At 41.8% G+C, this 14631-nt stretch overlaps 1 protein-coding gene across 1 annotated transcript in view; it reads left to right on the top strand.

Annotated features, from left to right (window-relative positions):
- Positions 1-14631, top strand: part of B4GALNT4 (beta-1,4-N-acetyl-galactosaminyltransferase 4) — a 324261-nt gene that overhangs the window by 249270 nt on the left and 60360 nt on the right. Inside the window, exons 5-7 of the mRNA XM_060262908.1 lie at positions 5042-5132; positions 7369-7469; positions 14549-14616. Of these exons, the coding sequence (XP_060118891.1) occupies positions 5042-5132; positions 7369-7469; positions 14549-14616 (260 nt within the window). The remainder of the gene's footprint in view (positions 1-5041; positions 5133-7368; positions 7470-14548; positions 14617-14631) is intronic.

Genomic DNA, 14631 nt, shown 5'->3' with positions numbered 1-14631 from the left:
AAACAAAAATGGCAATGACAGAAGCAGGAGAAAGGGAGAAGGAAGGGGACCATAGTGGACTACATAGAAATTCTCTGGGAGGCTGGATCAGGCCCGTGGGCCAGACATTTGACACCCCTGCTCTAAAAGTTACTGCATTATGACTTTGTTGTGGATCAAACTCCATTCTTTCTTTTTGCTCTTTTTAATTCTCTTCTTTTTTGCTCTTCTTTTTAGTAAGCTTTCACTGCTAATACTGTTAATACTGGTTATTATAGATTAAAGTAAAATAGTTGTCTCTCTTGGTGGCTTAAACAAATTCACTTCTGGTAACAGATATAGCGTATTTGATTGTTGCATTTAGGTTGGTTTTTAAAAATAAATATAGTGATTAATTTGTGGCATAATATGGTTATTTGAATTTAGAATGTGTGTGTGTGTGTGTGTAAAATGAAATGAAAATTACAAAAACATTAAAATCTATAAAATACATACAAAATAAGAACAATGAAAGAGCTATATATATATATATATATATATATATATATATATATATATATATATATATATATAAAATACAGACTTAGAATGTCAATTAACTATACTTTAAAGTTTTGTAGGAATAGTATTATTTTATTATGTGTTAATATTTACTAATATGTCTGCACAAGATAGTTATCTGATTATGATGTGGACTCTTATTATAATGCTAGTTCATTAAATGTCTGTGGTAAACAGCCCTGTTGAATATAGCAGAGGTAACTATTGAATTGTATATAATTTTATTTTTCTTCAGTTTTTGATAGGATGCTGTTAGTCAATAAGGGACCTGATTAGAATAGTGAAATAATATGCTGTTAGTCAATAAGGGACCTGATTAGAATAGTGAAATAATGGCATTAGTACTATGTCAGCCCAATCCAGACATACATGGCGGGTGGCTGCTCGGACATGGGCGGATCTATGGCACCACTCATTGGCATCCAAAGAGGAGACAGTACACCACGCTGGGAGAAGGAAGAGGAGCCTGATGAGCAAGAGAGAACCCTGTGTGGTCGGGTAGACTGTCAGCCCGGACAGGCTGAGGGGCAGCACCCCCCCTCCCCTGTCCAGCCACGTGGGGGGCAGCGTGGCGGCTCATAGCCCATTCCAAAGTCTGCCCACCTTCCCAGGCACTCCTTCGGAGAGGCCACTGATGGGGGGGGTTGCCCCGGGAACGGGCAGCATATACCAAGCAGGAGAGACAACAGAGGGCACAGCTCAGACTTTATTTTTCCGGAACAGAGTGCTGCAGTTTCCCTGGTGCGCACTGGGCAGTCTCACCGTGAGCGGGGCTCTGCTCCGAGCGGCGGGCAGAAGCAGCTGAGGGAGTGGGCGGGCCGGTGGAGCGGCACACATGGAAGCCTCTGTGTTGGAGTCCCACCTGCAAAACGGAGACAGAGATCAAGACCACCTGCAAGGTCAGCGACTGGAAGAGCAGGCTGCGTTTCAGCCAGGCGCTCTCTTAAAGAGACAGTCTCTGACCCACCTCCCCGCAGTGGGGCAGCTGCCACACATACATGCCTTGTGCCCCGCCAGGGGTTGGGAACATGGCAGAGGGCAGACCAAGGGAAGGGAGCAAGCGGCAGCACCGGGGAGTAGGCTCAGCAAAATTTCTATTTTTAATTTTTTTACTACTGTATCTATTGCACTACCGAGGAGGGGAGGGGGGGAAGTGGTTTTTTTGTGCTTTAAATTTCTCCAATAGAAGAAGCATCCTGGACAGGGAAGATTTTTGCTTACTCCCTGAACCCCATATTTGTAGATACTTGCCCTATTGTTAGGACTGCAAGATTATTATGATTTAGTATGGGGGGGTTATATGTTGTTGGAAAGAGAATGACTGAAGGCTGTAGGTTGCATGGCTATAAAATTTCTCAACTTGATGCATTTAGTGAGATAAGTACTTGAGTGATAAAAATGGCAGCAAATCTTAAAACATATACATGGAATTGAAGAGGACTTAATAGCCCCATAAAATTTAGAATAATCTAACTAGGGAGCATCCCAACTTTTTATTTCTACAAGAAACTCACTACAAGTCTGTAGTGAAACTGCTGGTTTGTGCAGACTGATCAACCCCCCAGCTCATCAAAGGCTTGAGAAGTAGCCATTTTGATTTCTAAAGATATACCCTTTATAGACCTGAAAACCAAAGTTAATCCCAAAGGTAGATTTATTTCTGTCTGGGGAGAACTTGATGGAGCCCCATTTACTCTCACCTCAATATATGCACATACCAATTAAATTTTATTAACAATACATATGAACAATTGGCTCTGTTTCAAAAAGGAGAAACTATTATTGGATGTGATCTAAACTATATAGCTAACTTTAAACTCAGTAAAAGTATAGTCCCCTACTCCAGATGTAAACCAGAAAAACCTCAGATTAAGTTTTTAGATTATTATAACCTTGGAAATATATGGTATGGGTTATGAAACCCAAAGTGAGGAAATATTCTTACTATTCTGCAGTGCATGTTACATACACATGTATAGATTGTCTATTAGCAACAAAATCTTTATTAAACCAAATTCAAACATCTCAAATAGGAAACAAATCTTTCAGACCACTCATGGGTTTCATTGTATTTATTGTTGATCCTCTTTTTGCTGTGACCCACCCTGAGCCCTCTTGCAGGGAGGGTGGGATATAAGTCCAAAGATAAATAAATAAATAAATAAATAAATAAAATATAATTTTAAAATGCTCTAGAGAAAAAACATATAAAGTATGTGGGCAGGAGAACTCTGCATAAACTCAGCCTGGAGTATAAAAAGCTAAAAGCACTAGAAACTTATAAAATACAGAAGAGTTTGCTGTTTTTAAAAGAGGTTATTGATGAAAAACCCAAAATCATTGAAATGGCTAAATCATACAGTCCCTCAGAAAAGTTCCTCCACTTTGGTACATGCAATTAAAAACTCCCAAGGGAAACTATTGGCCAATTCCAAAGATATTGTCCAATCCTTTTATGAATATTTTCAGAAGCTTCATAAATCCAGCAACTCCCCAAGAAGCCTCCATCACAGATTATTTAAAATCAATTAATTTCCCCACTAAACATAAGAACATAAGAGAAGCCATGTTGGATCAGGCCAACGGCCCATCCAGTCCAACACTCTGTGTCACACAGTGGCAAAAAATTTTATATTTACACACACACTGTGGTTAATAGCCACTGATGGACCTGTGCTCCATATTTTTATCTAAACCCCTCTTGAAGGTGGCTATACTTGTGGCCGCCACCACCTCCTGTGTCTAAAGTTACAGAAGACACTCTTATCACTCCCCAATGGCACAATTTTACATCAATAATTTTAGATTGGATGATTTAATTCTATCTAGGGGCCACCCATCAGGGTTGTCCCCTCTCCCCTATTTTATTTGCAATTTCAATCAAGTCCCTAGCCTCTGCCATTCATCAGGATCCAAATATTGTGATCACAATCAATTTCCATGACCATAAACTAAGTTCATTTGCAGACAAGGTAGTGTTTTATATTAGTAATCCAGCAAATTCATTAAACAATTTGTTAAAACATTTCTATTATTTTATCTCAGCTTCAGGCTTTACTATAAACTATTCAAAAACAGAAATCTACCGCATGCATATCTGACCAAACATGCAAATAGCAATTTTAGATCATTTTCATGTTAAGTTGGTAACTAAAGTTTGGAGACATCTAGTCATTAATATCCCCATTTATTGGAAAGATCTATTTGACCAGAACTTTTATTTAAAAGATCTATTTGACCAGAACTACAAATCTCTCAACACATGAGTTATGAACATCGTAAATGATTGGACAAAAATACATCTAACCTGGCTTGAAAAAATAGAAATTATAAAATTGATTATCCTACCTCAGTTCTTTTTTTAATTATTTCAAAACATTCCTATCAAACTTCCACCAAAATAATTGAAACTATGGCAAAACAAATTGACTAATTTTATTGAGGCCAATAAAAACCAAGGATAAATTTCTTGTTGTTAACCAGACCCACAAATTTAGGAAGACTATACACTCCAAATTATCTATATACTATGCTGCAGCAGAGCTCAAGTATATACAGCTTTATATGTCACAGGATATTGAGAAATCATGGATATAGATAGAGCAATCATACCTTACTTCCTATTATTGCAAGTAGTCATTTGGAATAAACCTAAAAAAAAGCCCAAAAGCCATATATCTAAACCCATATTTAAATAATACACTGAGTCTCTGGGACAAATATAAGGAATAGTTAGCTCATTATACCTCCCATGTAGCAGCTTTCTTAGGTCAACAATGGTTTGCCCCAGGAAACGGTACCAAATCATACAGTAATTGGAGAAAGAAAGGGGTGTGTAGATTTTGTGACATATCTCAAAAAGGCCAATTATGGCCAAAAACCCACCTGGAGTTAAAATATGGTTTTGATGTTACATGGCTGCAATACTATCAAATCCACTATATATCTACACTACAGGTATTAGTACAGGGCTCAATCGAGATTTAACCCAATTCGAATTAATGGCAAAAGATGGTTCACAGTCTACAAAAGGCACAATTACAGTTTTATATAAATTACTGAATTAGAAATACTGGTCTGTGACCACAGTGTATCAAAGAGCATGGCAAAAAGACTGTAGCAATAATATCACTGATAAATAATGGAACAGTATCTGGTCTTCTACTTTTTATACCATTGAAGTGTTAAATATCAGATTGCAATTATATAAGATGTTTGTGAGGTGGTATTTAACCCTCCTAAAGCTTTATTATTTTAAATCAATCAAAGACCCCCGTCCTGTTGGTAGTTACCTTCACAACCTAACTGTTGCTAATATTATTGTTATTGTAGTTGATAATGTATATATAATCTGAATGAAATTATTATTCATTTGTATTGGTTGTTCAGTTATCACTGATAATTTTTTTAAAATTATTTTTAAGAAGGTGCCACTGGACTTAAACTTTGTTTTGTTAATTGAGTGTTATACACAAATACTCCTCCCCTTTATATTTTTCAGACACGCACAACAGTAAAGAAATTGGCTGTGTCACCCAAGTGGAAGAATTATGGGCTACGTATATTTGGGTACATTCATCCCTTCAAAGATGGTGAGTAAAATTATCAACCTCTAACTCTGTCTACAAAGACTGTGCTTTAAGAGCTTTCATTGCTGGAGTTCTTCTCATTCCCCTCAGGCATCTGTACCATTAGGATTGCTAACCTCCAGAACAAACAGCCTAAGGATGCTCTGTGTGATTGCTAGAGGCTACTGTGTCCCATTTTCAAGAAACTTGGTTGAGACATTAATTGGGAAAGGACAGAGTTCTTGAGGAAGACACGAAACTGCTTATATTCAAATAGCAAGTCAGGCTCAGGGATCCTTCTCTCCTTTTTGGAAGCTTGTCTCTTGTTCAAGAGAAGTCCCATTGGCTAGTGGAAGAGAGGAGGAAAGCACTTCTCTATGGGACTATATTTATAGAACACATTTTGGGCCTGAAAAGGTTTTTCACTATTCATGGACTGTGACTTCATCTATATTGTTGGGCTATTCTACACCATATTATACTTATATATGTTTGTTAAGAATTGCATGGTCTTTTCTTGTTTTTAGTTTAGTTTGGAGACTGTGGTGCCTTGTGTTTTGTTAGCCTCCAGGTGGGGTGTGGAGATCTCCTGCTTTTACAACTGTCTCCAGCTGGCAGAGATCAGCTCCCCTGGAGAAAATGGCTGCTTTGAAGGGTGGACTTTATGGCATTGTATCATGTTGAGGCCCCTTCCCTCCCCAAACCCTGCCCTCTCCCAGATCCACCCCCAAAGCCTCCAGGTGTTTTCCAACACAGACCTAGCAACTCTATCAATTGTACTTGTCACAACCTTGCTTCTGGGTCCACCCTAAAAGTCCCCTGGCTCCACCCTTAAAGTCTCCAGATATTTCCTGAGTCGGACTTGGCAACCTTACCCTGCCCATTCAAAATAGGGAGCTGTGGAGCAGTGTTCCCTCTAAGCTATGGAGTGTTGTGAGCAGAAATTCTACTTTGTGAGCTACTAGCATTAAAGTTGTGAACTGCTGGCTTTAAAGTTGTAAACTACTGCATACATTAGTGTGCTCTGGGGCCATTTTTCACAAGCTAAGACAAAAATGTGGAAGCTGGAAGCTGAAAAACTGTGAGCTAGCTCACACTATCTCAGCTTAGAGGGAACACTGCTGGGGAGAGATCCAGTTTCTACCAGGAATGTCTGTATAGCGTATGTTGTTCTTTACTGCCTTTCCTAGGTCAAGAAAGTATGCAACTGACTTTTACTGTCTCAACTGGCTGTATAAAGGAAACACACAGTCCTAAGCAGAGTTACACTCTTCTATTGACTTCAAGGATGTAACTCTGGTTAGAACTGTGCTTTCAGTCTCCTTTAGGGGTGTGCAAAACAAAACAAAAACTGGATACATTCAGATTTGAGGGTATTTGAGGCTTAAAAATTGTGTGTGTGTGTGTGGGGGGGATATCTACTAATAGCAGATTCAGCAGCCAAATCTGATTCGGGAGATATTCAGCTGCTCCCGGATGGGCCATTGAAGTCAATGGCAAAATAAGGTATATTGAATGGCAGCTGGGGGGGAGGGGGGTTGAAGTAGAGGCTCCAAATTTGCAGGGAAGCCACAGGGGGCTCTCCCACAAAGAACCCGCAGGTTTCCAAAAGATTGGACCAGGGGGACCAATTCTAGGGGCACCCAAATAGGGTGCCTCCATTCCACCATTGTTGCCTATGGGCCATTGAAATCAGTGGCAAAACATAGGGTAATGTATGGGCTCTTGGAAGGAGGGGGTTTGAGGGAGAGGCCACAAATCTGCCAGGCAGCTTCAGGAGCCTCTCTGCCACAGAATCCCCAAGTTCCAAAAAGATTGGACTCGGGGTCCAATTCTAGGAGCACCCAAAGTAGGTGCCCCCATTCCCCATGCCTTCCTATGGCAGGGGGGAAAGGTGTCAATTTCCACATGATGGAAAAATTGACACTGGGGAGGAGCGGTTTCAGGGAGAGGTACCACAAGGAATTTCAGCAACTTTTCAGGATTGCTATATTTGGCAGCCAAATCAGATCAGAGAATCTAATTCAGCTGTATGTGGCCTGAATATAGCCAAATCAGCTGTTTTTGGGGTTGTATTTGGTTCAACCAAACTGAATGCACACCCCTAGTAACCAGAGCTGACTGAGAACGTTCGATAGAGTTACTTTTATAGGCAGATCCAACCCAACCAGCCTAGGAAACGCTGGTTGCTCCCAGTCAGATCTCCTGTTTTTCCTTGCTACTACAGTCTACCTCATAATTTTTCATTTTTGTTTTGCAGGAGATTTCCAATTTTCTGTAGCTTCAGATGATAACTCGGAATTCTGGCTCAGCTCTGATGACAGTCCAGCCAATGCACGTCTGGTGGCATTTGTAGGCAAGGTGGGTATTGATTTTCATTTCATCTTGTCACCTGCTATTGTCAAGTCATATAAGGCCCAAACTAGAAATGGTGTCTGACATGAGTCAGCCAGGGTCCCACTAACCCAACTGTATTCTTTTTACAATTAGGTGTGACATTGGGGAACTAATATTCCCAAGCATGCTGGAGACTGATTTGGCTCAGGAGGGGGGCCTTCAGTTGTGTGTAGACCCACAGAGGGGTAAATAGTCTCCTTCATAGCTATTTCAGCTCAGGAAAATGGTGCAGCAGAGCAGAATGAAGCCCCTCACCCCATACTATGTATCCAAGTGTTTGATTCATGTCATGGTTGGATCTAAAAGGAAAACACATAGACTCATGATAATGGTTTATAGCATCTCTCCATGCATTTCTTGTTGCCTTCTTATGGATGGTAGCATCTGGCACCATCTACCAGGTTCCTTGCTGGGATAGTTAAATGTAAATGCGACCAGTAGTCTTACCACTGGGAGCTGTACAAACCATGAGCCAACTCAGCTGTGATCTTTGCATCTGGAGGCTACATAATTAAAACAGATATAGGTGCATATTCTAAACCTTATCCTTTGCAATAGACATCTTTTATGATAAGCTTCCTTTTTGCATCTGTGGTTCAGAATCTGATCCTTTTCTTGGTTTGAGTACTAACATTGGCTTGGAACTTAGATTAGATCTCTTATCTGAATATGTGTGGATGACATCCCTCCAATTTGTTCTCACTGAGAAGTAAAGTGCTTAGCCTGGATCCCTGAGCAGTGTGAGTAGAGCAGAGCTGCAGAAACAGTGGCTTTCCTGCTCCCCCCTCCTGCTTCAATCTGCTTTGACACTCAGAATTGTAGACTCCCAGAAACACCATGGGGTCGAAGTAGATGGCTGCAGCCTGAGGAGAAAATGGTGCAAATTAGCCTCTCCTCTGCCATGAGGAAAAGTACAAATGGAATGGAAGGTTGCTGGGTGTACCATCATATCATCATTTCTATATCAGGCACAGAAATCTTCTTCCATCTATGTCAGAGAATAATGAAATTATGAAAACAAGAAACTATATTCTCTATATAAGGGGGAATCATTTTTCAGCTCAGCAGCTGGACAAGTGTTTTGAAGATAAAACATTCAATTCATACAGCTGATGCCATTAAATCTTTGCTGCACTGGAAAAAAAAACAGGCTAGGAACTATTCAAACTGGTATCAGGTATGGAGTTTAGCAGTTTTTCAGAACTCTCCTTAAGACTTCCCTCTATTATAATACTTGAAAGCAGTTCAATAAATGTTCCTTCATCCATGCTGTCAAATTCCCAGTGCCGGTGCTGGACTGCCGACTTAGGCAAGGTGCCCTCCCAACCCTGACTTCCCACCTCCCCCACACACCTGAGTGAGGCAGTGGTGGGCCCCAGTTGGCACGCCAGAGCACAGACACTGCCCCACCACACTGCTGCACCACGCCTGTTGGAAAGGGCTGGGCAGTTCCTCTCTTGCCACCAGCCTGCCACCTTCCCTTGGTGGCAGTGGCAGTGACAAAAATTGTCTCCTCCAACCGCTGATGCAGCCAAGGCAGGCAGGAAGAGTCAAAGCAGTGGTGGGGAGAAGCTAAGAGTGGTGAAGTCAGGCATGCATGGTGATTCCTTCCCACCATGCCACCTCTTGCTGCCAGCTGCTTTTGTTTGTGAGCTTCCCTGGCACACGCTGGTGGCTCAGCCTCCCATGAGACTGCTTGGGCCACCTTCAGGGAGAGGGTGGGGGCAGGAGGGGGCACCCGGCATCCCTGTAGGCCAGATGGCCCCCTAGGCAGCTGCCTACCTGGCCTACCAGGCCTGCCAGTTTTGCTCCACAGCTTGGGCTTTTCTGACCCTAGGAAGAGTACATTCCTGAGCCCTATATAGAGAAGTAGAAATGGAGATCATGGATTCAGAAGAGAACTGATTCAGAATCCTCAGTTTGTTTTTATTTCTGAGACCTTAGTGTTCTTCTGCAAAATCAGTTTCTTTGACAAAGACAATAAAGTGTGACAATGGCCGCAGGGTTTAACTGGCAAAGTATTTTTGCTGCACTTGTATTTAAAACTAACAGCATTCTGTAGATGTTCAAGAATCAACAAAGATTATGGACAATAAGGTTAAATTCCATTATAATAACTGTCTAGGTAGGTCCGACTTGCATATATTTAATACATCTATGTACCAATGGCCATGCAAGTACTGAGTCTGAGTGCCTTGGACCCCCTAGGCAGGGGAGTATGGGAATCTTTATTTTTACCTTTTAATTAAAGTACATTTCTTACTGTTGTAAAAAGACCCTTGAAAATGTATACAGCATGTCTGCTTAAGGCTCAGAAAATGAGAGAAAGATGGCCAGAGCATCTAATGGGCAGGTGAGGCTTCAGTGCTTTACATAGCTCCATGTCATATTCCATGCTCTCCAAACTGGAGAAGAACTGTGGTTTATGAAGTAAAACTTGTTTAGTTACTTAATTCGTTTATTCTCCATCTTTCTCCCTACTGGGGACTCAAAACAGCTTATATTGTGTTCCTTTTCTCCATTTTGTCTTTTCAGCAACTCTGTAAGGTAGGTTGGAGTGTTTGGCTGGACCCAGGTCACCCAGCTTCCATGACAGACTGCAGAATCAAATATGTGTCTCCCAGATCCTAGTCCAACATGCTAACCATTGCTCCACTTTGGCTGGTATAATTTCCTGTAGTGTACACACTCTCTTCTGCCCAGCATCATCTGCTCAAACAACTTATGTAGGGGTTTGAAGCATTACAAAAATATGTGAAGAAAAATGTTGGGAGAATGAGTATTCATACCATGGAAAATAATGTTTTTATTATGCCACCCTTGTAGGGTTGCCAGTCTGCAGGTAGTGGCTGAAGTTCTCCTGGTGTTACAACTGATCTCCAGGTGATAGAGGTCAGTTCACCTGGAGAAAATGACTTCTTTGGCAGATGGACTCTGGCATTGTACCCAATTGAAGTTCCTCTCCTCCCCAAACTCCACCCTCCTCAAGCTTCACCCCAAAAATTTCCAAATATTTCCCAACCCAGAGCTGGCAACCCTGGGTGAGGAGAAGCTATTATCAATCTTAAGGCATTGTTTCTGCCTCCTTAAGGATGTAAGAACTGCTTTGGTAAACCAGCTCAAAGATCTATCTGGTCCAGCACTCTTTTTCTTCAAGAATAACTAAGATACCTTGGGAAGACAGGGAGGAGACAGTGGTCAGAAAATTAAGAGGAACAATTAGAGATCAAGAAAGCAACGGCATAGTTGGTGACTGAAGGAAATGGGTTTGTGTGGTTTCCCCCATTGTTGTTGCGGCTGCAGATAAAGCAGAACAGTGGCAAGTTTCCATACAGCTTTCCTACCCCAGTTGACCATCAGCAGCCACCACTGCCATCCTTGGACACCATGGCCTTTTCAATTAAAAAAAAAGTCACACTAGAATATCATTATATTGCTATATCGATATGTAGGTTTGCCAGGCACAACACAGCAACTGGAGGAGTCAGGAGCAGTGTTCCCTCTAGGCTGAGTTAGTGTGAGCTAGCTCACAGTTTTTTAGCCTCCAGCTCATACATTTTTGTCTTAGCTCAGGAAAAATGGCCCCAGAGCAAACTAATGTAATTAGCAGCTCGCAAAGCAGAATTTTTGCTCATAAAACTCCACAACTTAAGAGGAAATATTGGTCAGGAAGGATGGGGATATGTGGGATGCTGGTGACAACAGCATGATATCATGCTCAGGGAAAATCCAGAAGTGGCAAGACAGCAATCTTGAAATCTGTGGAAAAGCCATAAAGTTCCCAGAGATTCCTAGAGTATATTGACATCACTGCTGGATTTTCACTGGAACTGATGTCATGCCACTGCTGACAGCATTTTTAAAAGCATTTTTCTCCTACCAGCTGCAGAAGTGATGGCAAATACTGGGATGCTTGGCCAGGTGATCCCACCCTCCAAAAACCAACTGCAGGGGTGAGTGAGGACAAGGGGGTTGGTCTTGGAAAGACTTTGCCAGTAGAATGTGGGTTCAGGTGAAGAGAGAGATCCAAAAAAGAGCAGAGTGGGGGAATGGAAGGGAAACCTGCTGAGAGGGCTAGGGAGGAAACTGATGAGCCCTAGCTCGTGATAGAGGGAACAAGGGCTGGGACAGAGGAGGCTGTGGGTGCTGTAATCCTCCTGCCCTCCTCAAACTGATGCTTTGAGGCTTGAAGAGAACTCAACAGGGTGGAGGATGAGGCGGAAGAGCTGGACAGAAGGGAACCAGGCCCTGAAAGGCCAGTATGAACTTTCAAGAGTATGACAAAAGAAGCTTCGATTTTCAAAAGTTTATAACGCCCCCCCCCCCCCCCAAAAAAAATCTTGTCCTCTAAGGTGCTGTTGAGCTTAAATATAGCAATTGCTAAATGTTAATTCACAACAGAAAGGAATTACTGGTATCTAGTCACAGGACCATATTGTTGGACAAAGTTTATATTTGTTCATTTAGAGGGGATCTCTCAGCATATTCTGGTTTGTTGTAGCAGCATTTCTTGCAAAGCTGATACTAGCTGCTGATAAGATTATTAGGAAACTTGAGGTATTAGTTTGTAATACTAGGTATGAAACAGGCCAGAAGAAACAAATTAGAAATGAGATGAGATGAAACTAGATGAGAAATAAAGATTACAAAGTAACATGAAGATAACCAGGCATAATACCAGAAGTCGTTCACCCAAAGAAGTAAGAGTTGCTGCCATTTCTAAGGATTTTTTCATACTCATTTTGGGAGTTTTCTTACAGTTCACACACACAGGAAATTAGGTTTGACTGTTGCTAATAAGCCAGAGTGGTGTACAGATATTACATATAAACCAGGAAGATCTTGGTTCAAAACCTTGCTTACTCTTTGACCTTTGGCCAGTTGTACACTAAGCCTATCAGAGCCTTCATAGAGTTGTAGAGAAAAATAGCCTTCTCCCCCAGTATGCTGCCTTTATGTGCTAAATTGCATACATATCATGTTCAGGCAGTGTCTAAACCATCTGTTCATCATGGTGTCTTGAATCATTTTGGATTGCTGTCCCTGACTGATGTAGATTAGGTACTTGGGATTATAAAGGCCACCATTTGCAAATTAGGTCCTTGCCTGTCTTGGCTGATTAAACCTTGTCAAGAAGAGCTGAGAATACTTCTGCTAGAATAATTAACATGTCTGTTAGACGATTTCCCTCAGGCACTCAGGAAAGCAGTGGTTAGGCCACTGTTGAAAAAGTGCCTCTGGACAAAGAAGGTCTGGCTAAGTATTTGTCAGTCTCCAACCTCTGTTTTGAGCAATTTTACTCAGCATGTGGTAGCAGAGCCACCAGGCATTTTTGAGTGACAGTTTTTTCCCTGACCATTGCAGTCTGACTTCTTAATCTTTATCTTACTGTCACCCAGGGCTGGCATGTAGGAGTATGCCAGGTAGGCAGCCACCTAGGGCACCACCTGGCCTATAGGGATGCCACCAGGTGCTCCCCCTGCCCCACCACTCACCCTCCTGGGTTTGTGCAGGCCCAGGAAGGCGAGAGCAGTGCAGTGGCACATGCTCTCCTTTACAAGGGAAGGCAGGCTCCAAGGAGGCATGCGCCATGCCACACTCATCTGTCCGGGTTGGGGGCAGGGCCTAGGGCCCCAGGAACGTTGGTGCTGGCCCTGCTGTCACCTCCACATACTCAACATTGTCATCAAATGCTGCACAAGTAAAACATTAGGGCGTAAAAGAGCACCTCAGACAAGGTAACTGTTGGTCAAATTAATAAATAAGCGAAATGAACAAACTAAAACTGAATCATTAGGGTTTGTAGAATCTTTCGGGATCAAGTGCCGTGTTCTACTGGAGAAAGTTTTCCTTCCAGACGTTTCGTTCTCAGCTGCGAAGAACATCCTCAGTGGCGTTGCAGCTGAGGATGTTCTCAGTGGCGTTGAGGATGTTCTCTGCAGCTGAGAACGAAACGTCTAGAAGGAAAACTTTCTCCAGTAGAACACGGCACTTGATCCCGAAAGATTCTACAAACCCTAATGATGTTACCAGCCGTGAAAACCTGAATTCTTTGATAAAACTGAATCCCTAAAAAAACCAGGAGATGCAGGAGGAAGGATGATGTTCATTTCTGGAAGGGGTATTTTAATGTCAGGTAAAGAGTTTGGAAGTGTTCCAGGACCCAGCCTCAGTGTGAGAGAAGCAGGTTGGCACTGCTGCAAAGAATGCCTTCTTTCATTTACAGTGAATTTTCAGATTGTCTCCCCTTCTAAACTAATCTGATTTAGCCATATTGATCCACACTTCTGTAACTTTCATGCTGGGTTACTGTCTTGTTGCCCCTTCATTTAGCGAAACATTGAACTGCACACCCCTTAGCTGGCACAGGGTGGTGTCAGACAATGAAGCATATATCAAAAGCCTCATTGACTTGAAGTTTGTTTTTGGGATTCAGTTCAGTGTATTGGCTTTTACCAATAAAGTTTTTCATGACCTGGGCCCCCCCATATCTGAAAGGATGCCTCCTGTCCTGTGACTCACACAGCAACTTCAGTGTCTTTCTCAGACCTTGTTAGCTGTACCCTCTGTTCTCCAGAGTGTGCATACCTACTGCAAGGGAACTTACCTTTTCAGCAAATGTTCCAGTGCTGAGGAATGGGCAGTCAAGGACATGCAGAAGGAAAGCTCATTGCTAATGCAAAAACTTTTATGTTTCACAGATCTTTTTCAAAGTAGTGTGTTTTTATTAGCACTTTTCTTTTTACGTCAGGATTCTCTTAACTTGCTTTTTAGATTGATTGTAGTTATTTGAGGGTTTAATCTGATTGAATTTCTGTATTTAGTATATGTGACTTTTGTAACCTACTTTAGAACTTTGGAGAAGATGCAGTATACATTCTTAATAAATAAATAGAATAGAAATATAATTATACATTCAAAATTATCCTTTTCTAATTAACACTGAGCAGCACTATTTTAGTTCTTCTTACCGTTTAAAAAATAGTCTCCGTCAGATGCTGAGTTTGACACTCACACTTATATCCTTTCTTCTTTTTTTGTAGCTGGGTTCTGAATGGACTGCCCCAGGAGAGTTCACAAAATTCAGCTCACAAGTTTCCAAGCCTATCCGGTAGGTGTTACCCTG

This window comes from Heteronotia binoei, chromosome 21, assembly GCF_032191835.1.
Source record: "Heteronotia binoei isolate CCM8104 ecotype False Entrance Well chromosome 21, APGP_CSIRO_Hbin_v1, whole genome shotgun sequence".
In the NCBI taxonomy this organism is placed as follows: Eukaryota; Metazoa; Chordata; class Lepidosauria; order Squamata; family Gekkonidae; genus Heteronotia; species Heteronotia binoei.
Note: the sequence above shows the minus strand (reverse complement) of the source record. Positions and strands in the feature narration are given on the sequence as shown.